Here is a 23,344-nt window from a genome sequence, read left to right on the forward strand (position 1 = left end):
CGCAGCTGAGCCCGGGTGAGGTTCGGGGGGGGGGAAGTGACTCGCCCAAGGTCACACCGCTACAAGGGTGCGGCTGGATCGGCACCCACTTCGCTCGTCCCTTCCTCCACGCCGGGGCGGAGGACTGCGACCGCCTTCTCCCCCCGCCCCCCCCGCCCGCCTCGAGAGCCCGACGGCCCCCGGGTCGCTCCAGGCTGCGCCCCTCCATCCTTCCTCCCTCCTCGCGGCCGCTGCACTCGGCCCCCGCCCGCCGCTCCGCGCGAGGCCCCGCCCCTCCGCGCGAGGCCCCGCCCCGCCCCTCGGGCGACGTCACGTGCCGCCGTCCCCCCGCGCCTGCGCACTGCTTATTTCCCGCTGTCAGGATGAGGAGGCGGAGGTCGGCGCTCGGGTCCGTCTCTGCCCGCGGCTGTGGCGGCGCCGGCGGCTCCAGCCTTAGCGGTTCCTCCCTGGGCGGCGGCGGCGGCGGCTCGGTCGACGCCTCCTCCGCCAGCTGAGCCCCGCGGGAGCCCGGGACGCCGGCTTCGCGCCCGCCCCGCGCCCCGAGGCCGCCGCCCGGCCATGGCGCAGCCGGGCCCGGCTCCTCAGCCCAACGGTGAGGCGCCCACCATGGCCGGCGCGGCGGGCGCGGCCTGCCCGGCGGCGCGGGGGACTCGGGCGGCGGGGGGCGCGCGCGGGCCCGGGGCCCCGCAGAGCGAGGCGGGCGGGCGCGCGCGCGGGGGCGCGCGCGGGGGCGGCGGCGGGCGCGGGGAGGGCCCGGCACGTGGGCCGCGCGGCGGGGAGACTGCGGCCCGCGGGGCCTGGGCTGCGGGAGCCGACGGGACGCCCAGCCCGGGGCCGTCCCCGCGCCCACCCCCGTCCCCGCCGCGAGCGGGGGTGCGTCCCCGGAGGGGCGGTGCGGCCCGATGGTCAGTGCCGGGCCCTGGGGGTCTGCAGGACCCTCCCCTTCCCCCCCAGCCCAACCCCCCGACGGGTCTGGGCACATTTAGCCTCGTTGACCTTCGGCTTGCTGATGAAGGCAGGCTGACGCGTGTCTTTGCACTTTTCTCCGAGAAGCGGCCTCCTGCGTGTGCGCCAGGCCGGCAGCATCCTTGCGGGGGCATTCGGGAGTGACGAGGACGGTGGTGTTGGAATGTGCGAGTCGGGGAAACGGGTCTGCATAGTCCTTGTCCTCTTGGAAGGAGAGCCCCCCCCTCCCATCCTAGATCATCCAAGCGGGGTTGCCAGAGTCCTTCCTGACCTTCCGGGACGTGGGCTGACCTCTAGACGTCAGAGCTCGACCACCGCGTCCCAGGTCTTACCGCCTGGAGGTGTGTTTGGAGACCGTGTGCTTGCTTGGTCCTTGACCGGGTGTCTAGGTAGGGAAGTTCTTTCAGGTGTGTTTCTGCAGTGGGCGTGTGTGCCTAGCGGCTATCGGTGGCGGTGTGATGCTGGCGTAGGGCGCTGGGCGCACAGTAGGTGCTTCGTAAGCTTTCCCTTCGCTTAGTGTTGTCTCCTAAAATAGCCGTTTGTGGAAAACGGGAGTCTTTGTTCTTGCCTTCGGGGAGCCCGAAACAGTGTTATCAGATTTTAAAGCTAGCTGCTCTCTTGGAAGCGTGCTCCGGAGCCTGTTAGCCTTTGGTGTTAGGTTTTGTTAGTTGCCTATGGAGTTACTCTGTATTCTCTTTCCCCGGGAGAGACGGGAGGGATCTCTGGTGGGCTCGCGCCCCCGGGAAGCAAGCTGCCATGGCGTGCGGCCTTCTCACCTTTTGCATTTGCTGTCAGGGAGGAAAACTTTGCTTTTCCACAAACCCGTCTTTGTTACTGCTGACGGAGGCGGAACACCGAGAGCTCCAGTGGCTTCTGGTTCTGATCTGGAGGGGTAGGTATGCTTAGCTGGCGCTGCCTTCCCCAGAGTTGCATGGAAACAAACGTCTGGGGCAGCTCAGGTGACACTGCCTGGAATAAAAATTCTCTCCTCTTTTAAAGATGGGAAATGGTCTTCCTTGTAAATAGGGAGAAATGACTAAGCACTTGAAGGAGGGTAGGAAAAATTAGCTCTAGGAAATCTTGTATCCTTGCTATTCTTAGCACAGGTTTATTCCCTGTTTTTCAAATCCTGTGACTCTAGGATGGGATTTAGTTTGTGTAGATTGCTGTATTTATTTTCAATTAGTGTGGTAAGTGAGCAGCCACAGCCGCTGTGTGTAGATGGAGAGAAGTCAGTATTTTTGAGTGCTTTGTGTCAGCGTCTTCTAAGAAGTTCATCTTGGGGATTTAATTTTTCTCTTTGGCCGAACTTAATATAGGTCACTTCTTAACACGTTAGCTTTCGGCACACTCAAATGTCCTAGCCCTGCTGAGTTTTCAAAATACATGCAGAATTCTTTTGAGTTGAATTGCCAGTAAAAGATCACTGTTTAGTTTTTTACTTTAATCTTGCCTGTCTCATTTTAGAAGTAGCCGTCTTTGGGTTGATATTGTTTACCTTTGTTGACATATCTTTGGTCTCCATGAGAATATGGTAGATGAAGAAAACCGATGTGTGTGTAAATTGATAGGATGAAATATAATTTTTTATTCTTTTTAATTCCTTGTTTTGTAAATTTATTGAAAAAGGTATTTTTGTTTGTCTTTTGCTGGAATGTCTTTGCATATTCATTTAGAATCCAGGTGATTTTATTTTATTTTTTAAAATATTTTATTTTATTTTAAAAATTTATTTCTGAGAGGGAGAAAGCGTGAACAGGGGAGGGTCAGAGAGGAAGATACAGAATCTAAAACAGGCTCCAGTCTCTGAGCTGGCTTTCAGCACAGAGCCCGACGTGGGGCTCGAACCCATGAACTGTGAGATCATGACGTGAGCTGAAGTCGGATGCTTAACTGACTGAGCCACCCAGGCGCCCTGATTTTATTTTATTTTACTTTTTTTTTAATGTTTTATTTATTTCTGAGAGAAAGACAGTGTGAGCAGGGGAGGGTCAGAGAGAGAGGGGAACAGAATCTGAAGCAGGCTCCAGGCTCTGAGCTGGCTGTCAGCACAGAGCCCGATGCAAGGCTGGAACCCTCGAACTGTGAGATTATAACCTAAGCCCAAGTCGATCGCTTAACTGACTGAGCAAGCCAGGCGCGCTGAATCCAGGGGATTTTAATAGCCAGAGAAATTTCATCCACATCTCGTTATGCCATTTTGCCTCGAGAATGCAATGTAAAAATTTTCAAGTTTTAATATTTTATTTTTTAATAAGTTTATTTATTTTGAGAGAGAAAGAGCGGGGGAGGGCCAGACATAGAGGGGGAGAGAGAATTCCAAGCAGGCTCTGCACTCGAACTCACAAACCATGAGATCATGACCTGAGCTGAAATCGAGTTTGACACTTAACTGACTGAGCCACCCAGGTGCCCCTGGAATTTTAATATTTTAAAATCCAAGTTAAAATATATTGTAGAAGCATTTGCTCTGATTTTATTTATTATTTGAAAACACTGCCTTGTAAAATCTCTCCATTAAAAAAGTATGCATTGGGGCGCCTGGGTGGCTTAGTCGGTTAAGCGTCCGACTTTCGCTTAGGTCATGATCTTGCGGTTCGTGAGTTCGAACCCCACGTCGGGCTCTGTGCTGACTGCCAGCTCGGAGCCTGGAGCCTGTTTCAGAGTCTGTGACTCCCTCTCTCTCTGACCCTCCCCTGCTCACGCTGTCTCTCTCTCTCTCCTAGAAATAAATAAAAATATTAAAAAAAAAAAGTATGCGTATTAAGCAGAACTGGGTCAACTCCAGTTCCCCAGGGGTCACCACTATTAAGTGTCTTGTCCTTCTTGACTTTTTTCCTGTAGTCACACAGACATGCTAACTTTGCTGCTGAAACGGACGTGCCGCCCGTGTGTAGGTGTGCAGACCTCGTCTGTCTCAGTACATGTTAGGTGTATTTATCACGTGCTTGGAGTTCTGGGGCTGTGTCCTGTGCTGGAAGCACTGCATATTATCTCATGGGATCTTCCTATCAGGGAGGTGACTGCTGCTGTCTATTGTTTTCCTTATTTTATTGATGAGGAAACTGAAGTACAGAGAAGTGAAAAGTGCTTCTAAAAGTTAGAGTTCTGTAGCTAGGACGTGGGGTGGGGGTGGGAGCCCCGAGTCAAGCCCCGCCCATCTGATGCCCAGGCCCTGTGGTCAGTTCACTGGATCACGAACTACTTTCCAGGTCAGTGTTCTGGATCTGTTTCATTCTTGTTCAGGAGTGTTCCCTCCCATGCATGTGCTGTGCTGGAGTTATTGGCCAGTTTTTCTAATGATGGACAAGTAGATTGTTTTCAAGTTTTTCATTATTTTATGAGCGGTGCTGCAGTAGATAATCTTGCACCTATTTTTTTTAGGTGCTCTTTTACTTGTGTAAGACTATTGAATTAAAGGGTAAGAATTCCGAATGGTTTAAATTTTAATAGCTTTTGCTAGCTTGCTCTCAAAAAAGGTATCATTTTCATGCCTGCCAACAGTATATGAAGAGAGTGGATTTCCTTTACACTCTTACCAGCCCTGAATGATATCTGTCATTTTAAGTTTGTATCCTCTGATAGGCTAAAAAAAAAAAAAAAAAAAAAAAAAGATGAAACTCGTCATTTAACAAACGTTTGTGTACTTAGTCTTTGCGGAGCTCTGCCTTAGGTTCTGGGAAATCCAGTGATGGAGGAAACCAAACCAGTCCCTGTTCGGCAGTGAATCAGAGGCCCATTGATGGGTTAATCCCACAGACCAGCATAAAGCTATTTATTCCACAAATATGAGTGTGTGCTACTTGCCAGGCACAGCTCTGGGTATTGGGGGGCAGCACCGGTAGTAACTGACCATGCCTTAGTGCGGGATAGACATCCTACACAAACGTAAGCAAACGGTGTGGATTGTCAGGTGGTAAATGCCGTGGAAGAAAGAAAAAGTAGAGCCGAGTAAAAGGAAGGGGGATGGGCGGGTTTTAAATAGGGTGGTCACAGCCTTATGGAGATGATGATGGAGCAGAGACTTGAGGGAGGTAGAGGGGTCAGCCGGGAGGCTGTCTGGAGGGAGAGTGTTCCAGACCTAGGGATCAGTTTTTGCAAATGTTAAGGACGGGTGTGTCTGGCATGTCTGGGGAAGGGCCTGGAGGGCACTGCGGCCAGACCGCTGTCCTGGGTGGCGGGGAGGGGGAGGGGAGAGGACAGCCTACCGTGAGGTCATGGGTGGGGGCTCATCTTGTAGGCCCTGGGAGCATTGATTGGCTTTGACAATGGGGATCATGGAAAAGGTTTTGATCAGAGTGATGTAATAGGACTTAGGTTTCAAAAAATCTCTCAGGCTGCCGAGCTTGGCAGTAAAGGGAAGGAAGCATCGTCTAGGAAGAAGGTGATGAGGCTTGGACTGAGTATTGATGGAGGCTAGATTTTGAAGGTCTGGCCAGCAGGACTGGGATTAGATCTGGAACACAGAGAGGGAGGAGGGAAGGATCACTCAGAACTTTCTGGCTTGAGCAACTGCAAGAGCCACGCTGTGCTATGAATGCCTGTAATTTAGGGTTTGACCCATGTAGGGAGTCCAGGAAAGGTGTCTGAGGAAGTGGTTCCAGAGCTGAGGCCTACAGCGTGCACAGGAGCCCCTGTTCTGGAACAATCAAGGCGGTAAGAGTGGAGGGAAGGCCAGGACGGGCTGCCTCCGTGGGCTCAGCCTCCCAGCGGAAGCAGAAGCCATTGAAGGGCTTTAAGCAAGTGGGAGGTATGATGACTTTTAAATTCATCCATCCCTGATAGTGATTGTATATATTTGGTTTTTCCTTTCCTTCATTTAAAAAAAAGTTTTTATTTATTTTGTGAGAGGGACAGCACAAGTGGGTGGGGAGAGAGAAAGAGAGAATGAGAGAGAATCCACAGCAGGCTCCACACTCAGCGCAGAGCCCAGTGTGGAGCTTGAGCTCATGAACTGTGAAATCATGACCTGAGCCAAAGTCAGATGCTTAACCGATGGAGCCATCCAAGTGCCCCTAGTTTTTCTTTCCTTGTGCAGAAAGCTTTAAGTTTTATGTAAATCTGACCATTTTTAAAAGTTATGGTTACTGCTCTTGCTTTGGAAGACCTTCCTAGCGCCTATGTTTATTAAAAAATAACCCCCCCCCTTATTTTTCTCTTATAGTTTTGTCTTTTATAGTTAGTACTTTAAGCCATCTGGAATTTATTTATTTTTGAATTTTAACAAAGAAAGTTTCGTATGAAGAATTATTAAATAACGGGAGATTACTGAAGAGGAAAAGCGGATTCGGAAGAATACAGACATCGCAGGCGTACGGAGCAGCCAGTGCATCTGGGCTGGGGCCAAGCACCCAGTGAAGCAGTGCATCTTTAAGGGACACTCCCAGAACTCGGGTCCAGACTGTGCTGGGCCTCTGGGCGGCCACGTCCGCAGGACTCGCTGGAAATCCACGTTCTGGCTTGCCAGGGGAGCCACCTGCACCTTATTTTTGATGTGACATAGGGATCTAATTTTATTTTTCTTCTGAATGGATAGCCAGTTTTTTTTTTTTTTTTAACAACCATTATTCACTAATTCATAAATCTGGTTTGTTTATGACAATGTCATAAATCTCCCAACTACTAAACTTGCACAGATACTTGATCCAGCAAGACACAGAAGCCCTGCGTTTGCCCCATACTCCTTAGTCCAGTATCCCACACAGTCGCCCGGAGTTGTGTCATAGTCTTTAATTTGTGTGTCTTACCTGCCTCCCTGTGGACAGAACTGCCTTTGAATCTTTTTTTTTTTATTTTTAAATTTTTTAATGTTTATTTATTTTTGAGAGAGAGCGAGCACAAGCAGGGGAGGGGCAGAGGGAGAGAGGAAGACAGAATCCAAAGCAGGCTTCAGGCTCTGACCGGTCAGCACAGAGCCCGATGCGGGACTCGAACTCCCAAGCCGTGAGATCATGACTTGAGCTGAAGTTGGATGCTCAACTGACTGAGCCCCCCAGGCGTCCCCAGAGCTGCCTTTGAATCTGAAGCGTTCTGATTTCTAAAATCTGGTGCCTGTATTATACACTAGGTCTTTGTGCAGTGAAATTCGGTGTGCTTTTCTTGTATAATCATTAAATTGAGTTTAGTCCTCTGAGGAGTATTTAGTAAACATTTCTGTGTGGTGCCGCTGTGGCAGGTAATGTGTGGGGCTGGTTACAGAGCTGAATTCGAGAGATACAGTTCTTTCGAGGATTTTGATCCAGTGAGGGAGGGGTGGGGGCTGGGGGGCCGCTAGCGGGAGCTGAGGAAGGGCCTAGCGGCCGAAGACGCTCCTGTGGATCACCGAGCAGGCTGCTGGTACCGGTGACCCAGGAGGAAGAGCCGTGCAGGGAGGGGTCTTGCTTCTTTTTCCTCATTAGATAACCCGAATCTCTTCCCGGTGGCGGACTCATTTCTGTTTGAATGCCTCCGGTGAGAGAGGGAACTCACTACCTCCTATTTTTGACTTAGTTACAATGTTTTGTTTATGCTTTAAGTGGAAACTTGCCTCATGGTGACTTCTACCCACTGGTTTTAGCTCTCTTCCCTGGGACCACGCGGAGGAAAGGCATGGTATCTTCTCTATGTTAGTCTGAAGAAACTTGATAACATCGTGTCCTTCCCAAAGATCGTGTTTCTCCTATCAGATAGTTTTGAACTTCCCGTCCTCCCCTGGTGCGATCCCCCCCCCCGCAGCGTCAGCTTAAACTTACATTGCCTTTCAGGCACTCGGAAGTGTCCTTACAGAATTTTTATGGCAGCGCGTAGTTAGAACGCAGCGTTAGGCGCGCGGCGCGGGGGCTGGGGCAGTCTGCACGGGACGCGTGACCGCCCCCCGCGTGGCTCCGTCGGCCACCCCGTGACACTTCTGCCGCCCCGTCCCCATGGCTTGTTCATTCCACACCTGGGCGCCCGAGCCTCCCTCTGCCCGCCACCTGTTCCGCCCCTGCCCCCCGGCCCATCTGGCAGCCATCAGTTCTCATTTATGGGTTTGTTTCTGCTTTTAGTTTGTTGAGTCATTTGTTTTTTAAGATGTTCCATACCAGTGAAATCATACCGCGTTTGTCTTTCTCTGGCTTATTTCACGTAGCATGATAGTCTCTAGCTCCGTCCGTGTTGTCAGAAATGGTGAGAGAACCTTCTTTTTTATGGCTCCACAGAATTCCAGTGTGTGTGTGTGTGTGTGTACATACACACATGCCACATCTTTCTCCATCCGTCTGTCGGCGACACTTGGGCTGCTTCCATCTTTGCTGTTGTACATGTGCTGCAGGAAGCATAGGGATACACATATGTTTTTGAATTTTAGTGTTTTTAAAAATTTTTTTAAACATATTTTTATTTCTGAGAGAGAGAGGGAGAGAGGGAGAGAGAGATAGCGTGAAGCAGGGGAAGGTCAGAGAGGGAGGGAGACACAGAATCTGAAGCAGCTCCAGGCTCCGAGCTGTCAGCACAGAGCCTGACGCGAGGCTTGAACCCACAAACCGTGAGATCATGACCTGAGCTGAAGTTGGACGCTTAACCAACTGAGCCCCCCGGGTGCCCCCGATTTTTACTGTTTTCTCTTAGGGTGGATGGCCAGTAGAGGAATTGCTGGGTCGTAGGTAGTTCTATTTTTAATTATTTGAGGAACCGCTGCACGGTTTTTCACAGTGGCTGCAGCAGTTCGCATTCCCACCGCCAGTGCATGAGGCTTCTTTTTTCTCTGCATCCTTGTCAACACTTGTTATTTCTTATCTTTTTGATTCTACCCATTCTGACAGGTGTGAGGTGATACTTGATTTGGTTTTGATTTGCATTTCCCTAATATTAGTGATGCTGAGCATCTTTTCATGTGTCAGTTGGCTGTCTGGACGTCTTCTTTGGAGAAATGTCTGTTCAGGTTGTCTACCCATTTTTGTTGTTGTTGTTAAGTTTATTTATTTATTTTGAGGGAGAGAGAGTGGAGTAGGGACAGAGGGAGAGAGAAAGAATCCGAAGCAGACTCCGCACTGGCACCGTAGAGCCCAGCACGGGGCCCAGTGTCACAAACCGTGAGATTATGACCTGAGCCAAAATCAAGAGTTGGATGCTTAACCAACAGAGCCACCCATGTGTCCCTCTGACCATTTTTTATTTGAATTATTTGTTCTTTTGGTGTTAAGTTGTACAAGTTCTTTATGTATTCTGCACAGTGACTGCTTACGAGGTACATCATTCGCAGGTCTCTCCTCCCATCCGCTAGGTTGCCTTTTTGTTTTGTTGGTTTCCTTCGCCTTTTATTTCGATGTGCTCCCAGTGGTGTTTGCTTTTGTTTCCCTTGCCTCTGGAGACACATCTAGAAAAATGTTGCTATGTCTGATGTCCGAGAAATTACTGCCTGTGCTCTCTTCTAGGATTTTTATGGCTTCAGGTCTCACATTTAGGTCCTAAATCCATTTTGAGTTTATTTTTGTGTGTGGTGTAAGAAAGTGGCCCAGTTTCATTCTTTTGTATGTGGGTGTCCAGTTTTCCCAGCACCATTTATTGAAGAAACTGTCTTTTCCTCATTGTATATTCTTGCTTCCTTGTCCGAGATTAATTGACCGGAGAAGTGTGGGTTTATTTCTGGGGTCTCTCTCCCATTCACCTAGGCATCTGCTTTGTGCTGGCACCGTATTGTGCTGACACCAGAGCTGTGTAGTGTAACTTGAAGTAGGGGTTGTGACGCCTCCGGCTTTGCTTTTCTTTCTCAAGATTTCTTGGCCTATTCGGGGGTCTTCTGTGATTCTGTACACATGATAGCAATACTCTAGTTCTGTGAAAACCGCTCTTGGTATGTTGATAGGGATTGCACTGAATCTGTAGATTGCGTTGGGAAGTATGGACGCTCTGAGGACGCTCTTCCGGTCCGTGAGCATGGATGCCTTTCCGTTTGTGTCCTCCTCAGTGTCTTCCATCAGTGTTTATAGAGGTTTTTCACCTGTTTCATTAAGTTTACTCCTAGGTATTTTATTCTTTTTTTGAAAATTCTTTAAAGGTTTTATTTATTTATTTATTTAAAAAATTTTTTTTAATGTTTTATTTATTTCCAGGAGAGAGAGAGAGAGAGACAGCGTGAGCGGGGAAGGGTCAGAGAGAGAGGGAGACACAGACTCTGAAACAGGCTCCAGGCTCTGAGCTGGCAGTCAGCACAGAGCCCGACGCGGGGCTCGAACCCACGAACCGCGAGATCATGACCTAAGCGAAAGTCGAATGCTTAACCGACTAAACCACCCAGGCGCCCCTATTTATTTATTTTTAAAAAATGTTTTATTTATTTCTGAGAGAGAGACAGCATTAGCAGGGGAGGGTCAGAGAGAGAGGGAGACACAGAATCTGAAACAGGCTTCAGGCTCTGAGCTAGCTGTCAGCACGGAGCCCGATGTGGGACTCCAACCTACGAACCGTGAGATCATGACCTGAGCCAAAGTCGGACGCTCAACCGACTGAGCCACCCAGGCGCCCCTAGTGTTTGTTTATTTTTGAGAGAGAGAGACACACACAAAATCTGAAGCAGGCTCTAGGCTCTGAGCTGTCAGCACAGAGCCCAACGCAGGGCTTGAACTCAAGAACCATGAGATCGTGACCTGAGCTGAAGTCAGACACTTAACCGACTGGGCCACCCAGGTGCCCCTAGGTATTTTATTCTTTTTGGTGTGTTTTAATACTTGACATTCTTCTGATGATCTTTGTGACAGATGTCCCTTGTTAATGACTTGTGGTGGTATCTGCTGTTCTCCAGATGTACTTTGCCTATAGAGAGTCATAGGTACAGAGACGTATTACTGAAAGGAGTCTAAGGACTAGTTATCTTCCCTCACGCTACAGACCAGGAAATAAAGAAGCAAAGAAAGGGAAGTGACCTGCATTGTGGCAGAGCCAGCACTAGAATTTAGGAGGTGAGTGGGGCTGTCTTCTGGTTGATGCTGCTACTTATGTAGAATGAATTTTGTTTAGATGCCTCAGTGGTATTGCCTGAGCAGAATCCTAGAATTGGTGTAACTTGATTATAGTGAAAATGTGTGAAACTTTCCCAATATCGTTCTTTTCTCTTTAATACTTTCATTCTTAAATTTTTAAAAAAATGTTTATTTTTGAGAGAGAGAGAGAGAGAGAGAGAGAGCATGAGTGGAGAGGGGCAGAGAGAGAGGGAGACACAGAGTCTGAAGGAGGTTGCAGGCTCTGAGCTGTCAGCACAGAGCCCAATGTGGGGCTTGAACCCACGAGCAGCCAGATCATGACCTGAGCCCGCAGTGGGACCCTGAAGCGACTGAGCCCCCCCCCAGACGCCCCTAATACTTTTGTGGTGGGCATTGTGTTGCAGATCTCACAACAAAATAGAAATGCTCCTTCCATTATAGACTTAAAGTCTGGTGGTGCACACGGGCCGACTCCACGAGGCAAGGGCATTTTGTGTGGCTGAGGGCGCTGTCTCCAGCGCACTGTTTGCCGCAGAATGCGTATGAGCTGGAGGTTTTTGTTGAAAGAAAAGTCAAAGGACAATAATGTAGCTGTTCTTCATTTGCAATATTTTGACAACATGTAGTGGAGGTTCTTGTTTGTTACCTTATTTTTGATTTTAGAGAGAGTGAGCTGGGCAGATGGGCAGAGAGAGAGAATCTCAAGCAGGCTCCATGCTTAGGACAGAGCCGATGCAGGACTTGATATTCCCATCCTGGTCGTGACCCGAGCCGCAGTCAAGAGTCTGGTGCTCAGCCAACTGAGCCACTCAGGCACCCCTAAGATTTTAGTTTTAAGTAATCTCTACACCCAACGAGGGGCTTGAATCTGTAACCCTGAGATCAAGAGTCACATGTTCTACCATGTCCTGAACCATCCGGGAGCCCCTTTAGAGAAGCTTCAGATTTGTAGCAAAATTGAGCAGAAAGAACAATTCCTTACACCCCCTTCCCCTCCTGCTGCCCCCCCCCCCCCCAGCATTTGGTGTGGTCTGTGTTGGGGTTTTATCCATTCTAGTAGATGTGCAGTGGTGTCTCGTTTTCATGTGCAGATTCCTGATGACCGGTGATGTTGAGCATCTTTTCTCATGCTTGTTTGCTATCTATCTTTTGTGAGGTGTCTGTTCAGAATTTCGGCCCATCTTTTAATCAGGTGGTTCATTTTTTTTACTATTGAGTTTTAAGAGTTCTTCATATATTTTGGCTACAGTTCCTTTATCAGATGTGCCTTTTGCAAGTGTTTTCTCTGCGGCTTGTTGTCTCACTTCCTTGACAGTGTCTCTTGTGGAGCAGAGGTTGTTAATGTTAATGAAGTCCAGCTTATCAATTATTTCTCCCATGGATGTACCTTTGGTGTTGAATCTAAAAAGTCATCGCCTTACCCAGCGTCTTCTAGATTTTCTCCTGCTTTTGCTCTAGGAGTTTTATAGTTTTGCATTTTATATTTAGGTCTGTGACTCATTTGAGTTAATTTTTATGAAGGGTGTAAGGTCTGCATCTAGATGATTCTTTTTTTTTCCACGTGGCTATCCGGCTGTTCCAGCGCCATTTGTTGAAAAGGCTGTCCTCTCTCTGTTGAACTGCCTTTCCTTCCTTGTCACAGATTAGTTGACTGTATTTGTGTGGCTGTTTCTGGGTTCTCTGTTCTGTTCCATTGATGTATTTGTCTGTTCTTTCATGCTATGTGTTTTTAAATTTCATTTTTATTTTCAAAGAGAGAGTTCCCTTTATTTTTTATTTTTATTTTAATCTTTTTGAAGGTGGGAGAGGCAGAGGAGAGGGAGAGAGAGAATTTTTTTTTTTTTTAAATGTTTTATTTATTTCTAGGAGAGAGAGAGACAGCGTGAGCAGGGGAGGGTCAGAGAGAGAGGGAGTCACAGACTGAAACAGGCTCCAGGCTCTGAGCTGGCAGTCAGCATAGAGCCCGATGCGGGGCTCGAACCCACGAACCGCGAGATGATGACCTAAGCAAAAGTCGGACGCTTAACTGACTAAGCCACCCAGGTGCCCCGGGAGAGAGAGAATCTTAAGCAGGCGCCCCAGCGAGTAGCACGATGTGGGGCTCGATCTCATGACTGTGAGCTCATGACCTGAGGCAAAATCAAGGGTGCTCAGGCAGCTGAACCAGGTGCCTCTAACTTTCTTAATTAAAAATTTGGGGAGGTACCTGGGTGGCTCAGTTGGTTGAGTGTTCGACTCTTGATTTTGGCTCAGATCATGATCCCAAGGCTGTGGGATCAAGCCACCAGTTGGGCTCTGCACTGAACGTGGAGACTGCTTGAGATTTTCTCTTTCCCTCTGCCCCTCCCCTGCTTGCATGCTCTCTCTAAAATAAAAAGATAAAAAGGTAAAGAATTTTTGCATTGAAAATAATAAATGTTCCTGGTAAAACAATTTGTAAATGTCTAATATGAGAGGAAAAGTCCATATAAGCTCATCCCTCAGATAAACACTGTTAAAGTCCTGGTATATATTCTTCCCAGTTTTTAAAAATTGTATGTATTCTGATGATTTGAAAGTGGAATCATGCTGCCTATGCCATTCTCAAGTTTAACTTTGTTTTTGATATAGATTAGGTCATCGATTTGAGATTGGTATTAATTTTTGTGGTTACATGATATAGATGCACTATAATTTTTAAAATTAAGTCCCCGTTGATGAATACTTGCGCCATTATGGTAATGTTGCAGTGAATACCCTTGTACCTGTTTTTGCACACACATGTGAGTGTTTTTTGTTGTATAAATTCCTTGAACTGGAATTATTAAGTCAGAATGTGCACATTTAAAAAATTTAATGATAAATCCAAATTTTCTTTCAAAAAGTTTTGACAGTTTACAGGCTCACAGTCAGGGCATAAGAAAATTTCTAGCTCCTTAACATAACAAATTAAGTTCTTTGCATGGGGGGGTTGACGACTTTGTCCTGTGTGTAGCAGTTATAGCAGAAATGTCCCCCAGTTTGTTTTTAATTTTTGGGATGTTTTGGCATATGGAAGCATTTTAACTTTCATGTGATTTAAAAGTTTTTTCCTTTATAGCTTCTAGATTTACTTCTACCTCTTTGTGTTCTTTTTTCGTATTTGCTTTTAAATATTTGATCACCCTGGGATTTATTTTGATGTAAGGACTGAGATAGGAATCCAGCTCTACAATTTATTTAAAATGGCTGGCCAGAAGTTCTTGTACCATGTAGTGATTAATCCAGTTCTCTCCATTGATTTTGAAATGGCGCCGTTTATGCTAACCATCCAGGAAAACTTGAGTCCATTTCTGGATTGTATTTTGTTCTATTAATTTATCTATTCTGGTGTAATACCATATAATAACAATTGCTGTACCTACACTTCCTAATGTTTTAGTATTTTAAGAGTCAGGAACTGCTCAGTATCCATCTTCTCGAGTTTTCCCCCACCACTCTTTGGTATTTATTAATTCAGATAAAATTTATAGTTAAGTCTGGCCACCATGCTTCCCTTTCCTGCCCCACAGCCCCCAAATAAAAGGCCTGTAGAGAAAACCTCATTGATTGAGTTTAAAAAGTAAGGAGAATGTAGGCAAACCATGAGAGAGTCTTGAATGCTGAGACCGAGGACTGGGACTGATGGGTGGGGGGGGGGGGGGGGATGGGCATGGAGGAGGGCACTTGTGGGGATGAGCACTGGGTGTTATATGGAAACCAATTTGACAAACTAAATGTAAAAAAAAAAAAAAAGTAAGGAGAATGTGTATCTGCACAAAAATTTTTGCAATTAAAGTGCCTTTTGAGACTAAATGCATTAAGTATATTATTTAATCCTCTAGATTCCTAAGGCAGTATTATCTGTATTTCACAATTGAGGAAATAAGACTTTGGTAACTTGGCCAGGATTCAGGTTCCTGTGACTATTTTCATTCTACCCTCTATCTCTCTGGTCACTTTTAGTTAAGTAAACTCTTAGGAGATTAAAAAAGGAGCAAAATTATAATAAAATCCCAAGCTTCCTTTTTAATCCTAAAGAACAAGGAAAATGTAGGGGTGCCTGGGTGGCTCAGGTGGTTAAGCATCGGACTTTGGCTCAGGTCATGATCTCATGGCTCATGGGTTCGAGCCCCGCGTCGGGCTCAGTGCTGATAGCTCAGAGCCTGGAACCTGCTTCGGATTCTGTGTCTCCCTCTCTCTCTGACCCTCCCCTGCTCAAGCTGCCCCCCTCTCTCTCACAAATAAATAAAACATTTAAAAAAATAAGTATCTTTTTTTTTTTTTGAAAAGAACAAAGTGTAAAGAAAGTTGGACTGACCCATAATTCCATCCTTCAGAGTATTTTGTCATCTTCTGGGGTGCCTGGGTGGCTCAGTCAGTTGAGCATCCAACTTCAGCTCAGGTCATGATCTCGTGGCCCATAAATTCGAGCCCTGAATCCGGCTCTGTGCTGATGACTCAAGAGCTTGGAGCCAGCTTCAGATTCTGTCTCCCTCTCTCTGTGCTCTTCCCCAACTCATGCCCTGTCTCTCTCTCAAAAGTAAATTAAAAAAAAAAACAAAATAAAAAAAAAAGTATTTTATCATTTTAGTGTGTTTCTGATCATGTTTTATGTTGACAAATAAAAGATGTTTAAATTGTTGATTGGGGCGCCTGGGGGGCTCAGTCGGTTAAGCGTCCGACTTCGACTCAGGTCATGATCTCACGGTTCATGGGTTTGGGCCCGCGTCGGCCTCTGTGCTGAAAGCTCGGCGCCTGGAGCTGCTTCCGATTCTGTGTCTCCCTCTCTCTCTGTCCCTCCGCCGTTCACACTCTGTCTCTTTCTCTCTATCTTTCTCTTTCTCAAAAATAAATACACATTTAAAAACTAAAAAATAAATAAACTGTTGGTCATATTGCACACATGGTTTTTATTCTGCTATTTTTATTTTGTGATGAGGAATTTCCTTGTAAATTATTTTTTCAAAACCACGCTGGTTTTAAAAGTGTAATCATATGAATGTGTCATAACTTAAATTATTTTCCTGTTACTCCTGCCTGATTATCTATGAGAATTTGCTATTGATAAGGAATTCTTTTTTTTTTAATGTTTTTATTTATTTCTGAGAGAGAGACAGCATGAGCAGGGGAGGGTCAGAGAGAGAGGGAGACACAGAATCTGAAAGGGGCTCCAGGCTCCGAGCTGTCAGCACAGAGCCCGACACGAGGCTCGAACCCACGAACCGTGAGATCATGCCCTGAGCCGAGGTCGGACCAGGCGCCCCTGATAAGGAATTCTATAGGAGACATCCTTGGACATTAACTTTTGAATATTTCCTAGAGTTCTGGATCAAGAGGCATGAGGTTTTGATACATACGTTGCTAAGCTGCTTTTCCAAATATAGTTCTGGTTTACGTTTGTACGATAGGTGTCGTCTCACCCTTGTTAGCATTGAGTACAGACTTAAAACCTTCTTGCCAACAGCCTGGGTACACCTTTGTCTTACTTTGACTCTGGTAATTTATGATTTAGGGAAGTCTGAGATTGCATTTGAATAAACTTGATAATGCTGTGATACTTTCAAAATTCTACTCTATCAGATATTTATTTATTTATACTTTTGTGTTTTTTCCCTAAATGGTCACTTGCTCCCCTGACCTCCCAGTATCATTTGAATTCTTACGTTCTTCCTATATGAGCTGTTTGTCACGTTAGCACTTTCATATCCTGTATTTGTCATTAATTTTCTTTCTGCAAACAATTATAATCTTAAATAACATTTATATTGTATATTGCAAATAATTCAGAAAGTGCAGAAAGGCATAAAGAATAAAGCAATGATCACCTAAAGATAATTTCTATTAACATTTTGGTGTATTATCTTTCCAGAGTTTTCACAGGTATATTAAAATATATGAAAAAATCTTTAAAGTTTGATAAAAATTATAATAGTACTTTTATAGGATGCTCTTTCCACTTACAGGAAGAGATGTTCATGATCTAGTAAATAAATTTTTTTTTAAATGTTTCTTTCTTTTTGAGAGAAAGAGCATGAGTGGGGAAGGGGCAGAGAGAGAGGGAGACACAGAATCTGAAGCAGCTCCAGACTCTGAGCTGTCAGCACAGAGCCAGACGTGGGGCTTGAACTCACAGGCTGTGAGATCATGACCTAAAGTCCGATGCTTAACTGACCGAGCCCCCAGATGCCCCTGCTTTTAAGATGTCGTTGACTACCCCATAGTCACTTGTCTTGAAATAGACCCTGGATTTGTTTTAATCAGGTACAGTAAGGTGACAAGGTGACAGATACAGAGACAGCTGCCTTTAAAAGAAGAGTTTATTACTTACAGTCACCAAGAGGGGTCATTCTGTGTCTCGCAGGGTCACATAGGAGGCAGAAGGAGCACAGGGAAAGCATGGCCTACAGTGTCCATTGTCTCCATGGAAGGGAACAGGTGGAACAGAGCAGGCGAGATGAACAAGGTTAGGATTGTACGGTTTGAGTGTTGTCAGTGTGCTCCGGTCCATGGGGCGGGTCTCTGGTTTTCTGACACCTGGCCCTGGGTTTAGGGCAGGGAAGTACTGGCTTGGTGTGTAGGAGTTAGATCAGTGAGGTGGTTGTAATGTGGGCTTGGCATTAGTTGGTTTGCATGTGACAGGCATGTTCATGGGTGAGCTGCTTGTTAGCTCGGGGAGTCCGCCAGCCCTGGGAGGCGCAGTCCCTTCCGGGCCAGCAGGGCCCCACGAGGTCAGAGGCTCATAAAAAATGGGAAACAAACCGTTAATACGCCATCCTTTAAGATTGTCCTTTGTGCTCCCACCAGCAGTGCGGGAGCGAGCCGACACTAGGTAGTGGTAGCTTTACTTAAAAAAAGAAACCCACAGAGAAGTTGGCTGGCGAGCAGGAGTCTTGTTCAGATTTGCATGTCTGGTTTCTCTTCGGCCCTCTGAGGTCTTTTGCAGTCGATCTATCTTTATCCTTGAACCATTAGATCATGTTTGTCTTTGTGTTCGTTAAAAGCTTTCATAGGAAGATGTTACTTCAGCAAGTCTAAAAATTTTTTTGTGTGTGAAACTTCATTGCCATCAGTGTGAATTAGTTTGGCAAAGTGATCAAAGGAGAGCAAGTGATGGCATTGGGAGGGCGTCACCTGTACAGGTGGAAACGTCACATGGCCACGTCAGCTTTTTCAATGACACTTGTGGATGAAGCCTTCCCCTTATTCCATCACCAGAGGATTTCTTGTTTGGTGATTAAGAAAGTGAAAGCTTTTTTGTTTGACCATTACTGAGTGATCTGGTTGGATTTGGGACAAGAAATGAGATTATTTCCTTATGCACGGTCTTCTTGCATTTAAAAAAAAAGGTTTTTTAAACTTTGAAAAATAACCATGAAAATTTTAAATTTTAAAAAATGTTTTATTTATTTTTGAGATAGAGCATGAACAGGGGAGGGGCAGAGAGAGAGGGAGACACTGAATCCGAACCAGGCTCCAGGCTCTGAGCTGTCAGCACAGAGCCCGACACGGGGCTCGAACCCACGAACTGGGAGATCATGACCTGAGCCGAAGTTGGATACTTAACTAAGCCCCCCAAGTGCCCCATACCATGGATGTTTTATATGCGGTCTTTGCATAGTTTTGGTAGGATTGCTGGGTCTTCCTGGATTTCTCCAGTATTTCCATCAGACTTCATTGTGCCGTGCGATGGAGAGTGTTCCGGAGCGCCATGCGGGTGCTGCCTGACTCGGAGAGAACTCACGCGGAGCTTTAGGGACCCGCTGTAGATTCCACTTTAGGGTGGAAGGGACTGTTTTCCTGTGGTCTAGACTGGCACTTCGCTCTGTGGGTTGATGGCAGATGGCTCACCTTTGTCACTGTTGGCCTGGGCCGGGTGCTGCTTTGCCGTGCGAGGCAGGGCCGCCCTGGGTGTCCTGGGGTGGCCTCTGTGCAGCAGATGTCAGGGCCCCTCCCCCCGAGCTGTGACAGCCAGGAATGCTTCCCACGTTGCCAGAGGCCTCTGGGGAGCCGATTCACCTCCAGCTGAAAACCACTGGTTTATGACAAACTGCTTTCACATATCTCTTTACTCTTCCAGTGTAAACTTACACACACGATTAAAAAGTAATATAATGGTATAATGTCCTTACTGTAAAGGAAAGTAATTTGTAAATAAGTCATGTATTTCAACATGTAAATGAACAGTGTGACTCAATGAAGGAGACCCCCAGGAGGTGGTCTTCACACCTGATTCTAATTCCCACTTATGTGATGCTTGAATCTTTTGTGTTCACTCTTTAAATGTCTGTGGTCACAGGGAGGTCTGTCTGGGCCTCGGCAGGTCAGTATTTGACCCCCGCGCCCCTAGGAGTAACGTCAGTGCTCGCTCCTTGAAATACTTTGCCTGTTGGTTTCTCACGCCCCCTTCTAGGGACGTAGAATTACTTTTTTTTATGCACTTGTAGGCAGGTTGGCTGTTTGTCAAAGTTTTGATCCCTGTTACGTACGACCTTGATGTTTCTGAGAAGCTCATAAATAATGCGTTCTACTTTCCTTATAAATAAAATATAAACTTTTTATTATATATTTATGAAGAACTTTTTTTCCTGATAAGTAATTTCCAATGTCAATTTTGTAGCTAGATTATAGCCTTTTTATAACGTGAGTGTAGGGAGATAGGAAATTACAGCTACATTTTAGATTTTCTGTGTTATAATGAAGAACAGTGTGTACATGGGGAATTTGAATTTGCAGTGTGATAAAACATGATTCTAAGAGAGGTTTGACTTTTCTCTTATACATGACAAATCTTTAATTTTTATTTTTTTAATGTTTATTCATTTTTGAGAGACAGAGAGTGGGGGAGGGGCAGAGAGAGGGAGAGACACAGAATCTGAAGCAGGCTCCAGGGTCCGAGCTGTCAGCACAGGGCCTGACTCGGGGCTCAAACCCATGAGCCATGAGATCATGACCTGAGCCGAAGTCGGACGCTCAACGCACTGAGCCACCCAGGTGCAGCCCCTCCCATACATGATAAGTCTTAAGACTCTTCTAAACCAATTACTATTTTATATTATAGGAATTGGTAATAACCAGAAACAATTAAATTTTTGGCTACGTAGTTCTGCATTGTGAATTGTGTGTGTGAATGTGTATAAATGCCCCATTATCAGGAATGGTGGAGGAATGATGTTTTTTGGGCATATCATTTTTCAGCTAATTTAGACTTGAGCCGTCAAGCACAGAAGAGGCAAGACTTAAAAAAATTAACCTTAGAGTCCTTTCTATGGAACATTTTATTTATTTATTTAAATTTTAATGTCTTATTTATTTCTGAAAGAGAGAGACAGCGTGAGCAGGGGAGGGGCAGAGAGAGAGGGAGACACAGAATCTGAAGCAGGATCCAGGCTCCGAGCTGTCAGCACAGAGCCCGACGTGGGGCTCGAACCCACGAACTGTGAGATCATGACCTGAGCTGAAGTTGGAGACTCAACCACCTGAGCCACCCAGGCACCCTCTATGGAACATTTTAAACACTTAAAAAAAGTAAACAGGTTAGTAGGTAGACCCACCGCCCTCCTCCCTACATGCCATGACTGTCGGTGTGTAGCGAGTCTTGTTTTCTCTGTAACCCTCTCTCCACCTCCTCGCCTGGATTTTTGGATAGCAAACCTCAGACTTACATGCTTTCGTTTGGAAACAGTTTGGTGTGTATGTAATCGTCGCCACAGTACTATTATAACACCTAAAAACAGTTCACGATACTTCTTCATCAGCAGCTACCCAGGCATGGTGAAAGTTTCTTCCACTGTCTCAGTTTAAAACATTGAATCTGTTCAAATCAGGATCCAAAATAAGGACCATTCTTAACATCGGTTGATAGGTCTTGTTTTTGTCCCTTATAATTTATTTGTTGAAGTCCATCCTACAGCTATGTTCACCCTATGGAGCTTGCTAATTGCATCCATATTTTGGTGTTCTCCACGTGCTCCTGGCTTCTGTGTTTCCTCTTAATTGGAAGTTAGATCTAAAGTCATAATCAGGAACGCTTGGGTGTCTCAGTTGGTTAAGTGTCTGATTTCAGCTCAGATCTGAGCTGTTGTCTGTGAGTTTGATCCCCACGTCAGGCTCTGTGCTGACAACTCAGAGCCTGGAGCCTGCTTTGGATTCTCTCTCTCTCTCTCTCTCTCTCTCTCTCTCTCCCTGCTCTGCTTGCGTGCACCCTCAAAATAAATTAATAAAATATAAAAAAATTTTTAAAAGTCCCAGTCAGATCTAGTTTTTTTTGTTGTTAAATGGTTTTGTTTGCTTTTTTTAATTTGTTTTGAGAGAGAACACAAGCAGGGTAGGAGCAGAGAGAGAGGATCCCGAGCCAACTCTTCTTGAACCCGTGCACCCTGACATCATGGCCTGACCTGAAATCAGAAGTCGTACGCTCAACCACGTGCCCCTTGTTTTGCCTTTTTTTTTTTTTTTTTTAAATTTATTTCTAGGAGAGAGAGAGAGACAGCGTGAGCAGGGGAGGGCCAGAGAGAGAGGGAGAGACAGACTCCGAAATTGGCTCCAGGCTCTCAGCTGGCAGTCAGCACAGAGCCCGACGCAGGGCTCGAACCCACGAACCGTGAGACCATGACCTAAGCGAAAGTCGGACGCTTAACCGACTACGCCACCCAGGCGCCCCATTGCCTTTTTGAAGACTGTGTCAGAGTGGCGTCGTGTGCGCCGTCAGGGGCCACATCATGTCAGATTGTCTCTCTTTGAGATGTAAGGACCGTTGATGATCATTTCCTAGATTTCTCCATTCAGTAGGGTTTGTAATCAGTAATTAATAGTTGTCTACGTCTATAAAGAAAAATTCTGTGTGTTTTGCTACCTTAAGGTGTAATGTGTGTAGGACGAGGTATAGTGTGTGTAGGATGAGGCGTAGTTTGCGTCGGACGAGGCGCAGAGTACGTAGGAGGAGGCGTGGGGTGCATGGGGTGCGTAGGACGAGGTGTGGGACGAGTTGGGGGCGTAGCACGAGGCGCGGGGGGCGTAGGAGGCGTGGGCAGTAGAGGAGTGATACTTCACCCTGGGGAGTTTTCAGAGCAACGACTTGGTTGCCTGGAATCCTTCAAAGGTGAGCAGTCAGGATTTGTATCGTTTGTGTGTCGAGAATATACATCACGTGTGTTTTGTTGTACTTCGTTAGCGTTATGTTTATCGACTGTGTTTACTTCGGCTGCCCCGACAAGTGACCCCCAACAGGAAGACTAAAAACAACAGAAGTTCACTGTCTCACGGCCGAGGAGGCCAGAAGTCCGCGGTCAGGGTCGCTGGGCCTGGTGTCAGGCGTCGTCACAGGGCTGTGCTCCCTCCAGAGGCTCTGGGGGCGTCGCGTCTTGTCTCGTCGGCTCACGGTGGCTGCTGGCATCCCCCGGCCACCCCCTCCATCTCGGCCTGGCTGTCCCGCTGCACAGTTCTCTGTGCCTGTCACAACGCCTGTTTCTTTTTCTTTCTTTCTTTTTTTAAATTTATTTTTGAGACAGAGAGAGACAGAGGACAAGCGGGGGAGGGGCAGAGAGAGAGGGAGACACAGAATCCGAAGCAGCTCCAGGCTCCGAGCTGTCAGCACAGAGCCCGACACAGGCCCGAACCCACGAACCGTGTGATCGTGACCTGAGCTGAAGTCGGACGCTTAACCAACTGAGCCCCCCAGGCGCCCCAACAGCGCCTGTTTCTTTTCTTGCAAAGGTAAAGATTGCGTTTAGGGCCCACTGGGTAATCCTGCATCAGCTCCTCAAGATCCGCAGTCGTGTCTTCTGCCGGATAAGGTTAGTATTTAGAGGTTCCCAGGATTAGGAAGTGAACATACCTTGAGGGGGAGGGGTGCTGCTTTGATGTTTGAGTGATCGCTTTGGGCCGCTGTGCCCTCCGGGACTCCTGAGTCCTGTGACCCGGCCCCCGTAGATGCCAAGGTGTTTTCAGGCTTATTTGGTACACTTCCTGTCTCCCGCGCCTGGAGCCCATCGTCGTTTTCCAAGGAGCCCTGGTCTTTGTAGTGGGAAACCGCATTCAGAGGCCACCTTCTGGGTGCTAGGATGTGGCACGTATTGTTCGTAGCCGTCGTTCCAAAGTAAATTACACTTCACCCTGTTTCCTTAAACGACGTGCGCTGGACATCATTACATCTTTCATCAGCAGTTTACGATTCTGAACATGATTCGGGGCCTGCGCTGTAAGCTGGTGATTTTTCCAGTGCTGCTGTATTTTAAAACGATGTTTGCTTGCTTTTACGTTAAATGGTTTGACATTTCAGTTCGGCTCTAGTTATGGTTTTTTGTTTATCTGTGACCCAGGCCTCAGTGGTGTCCGTGAGGTCTGCTTCTCTCCTCCGAGGCTTTTCAGCGTACTGTGTGCGTTCCTACCTAAACTCTGCTTTTCTCTCTCCTTGTTCTCTATCCGACTCCAAGAAAACTAAG

At 46.7% G+C, this 23,344-nt stretch overlaps 1 protein-coding gene across 2 annotated transcripts in view; it reads left to right on the top strand.

Annotated features, from left to right (window-relative positions):
* Positions 1-367: 367 nt before the first annotated feature.
* RABEP1 (rabaptin, RAB GTPase binding effector protein 1) overlaps positions 368-23,344 on the top strand; it is a 96,848-nt gene continuing 73,871 nt past the window's right edge. For both annotated transcript variants that reach the window (XM_039254540.1, XM_039254541.1), the window contains exon 1: positions 368-592. In XM_039254540.1, coding sequence (XP_039110471.1) covers positions 559-592 — 34 coding nt within the window. In that variant the 5' untranslated portion in view covers positions 368-558. The remainder of the gene's footprint in view (positions 593-23,344) is intronic.

This window comes from Hyaena hyaena, unplaced genomic scaffold (assembly GCF_003009895.1).
Source record: "Hyaena hyaena isolate Hyena2069 unplaced genomic scaffold, ASM300989v1 scaffold_492, whole genome shotgun sequence".
In the NCBI taxonomy this organism is placed as follows: Eukaryota; Metazoa; Chordata; class Mammalia; order Carnivora; family Hyaenidae; genus Hyaena; species Hyaena hyaena.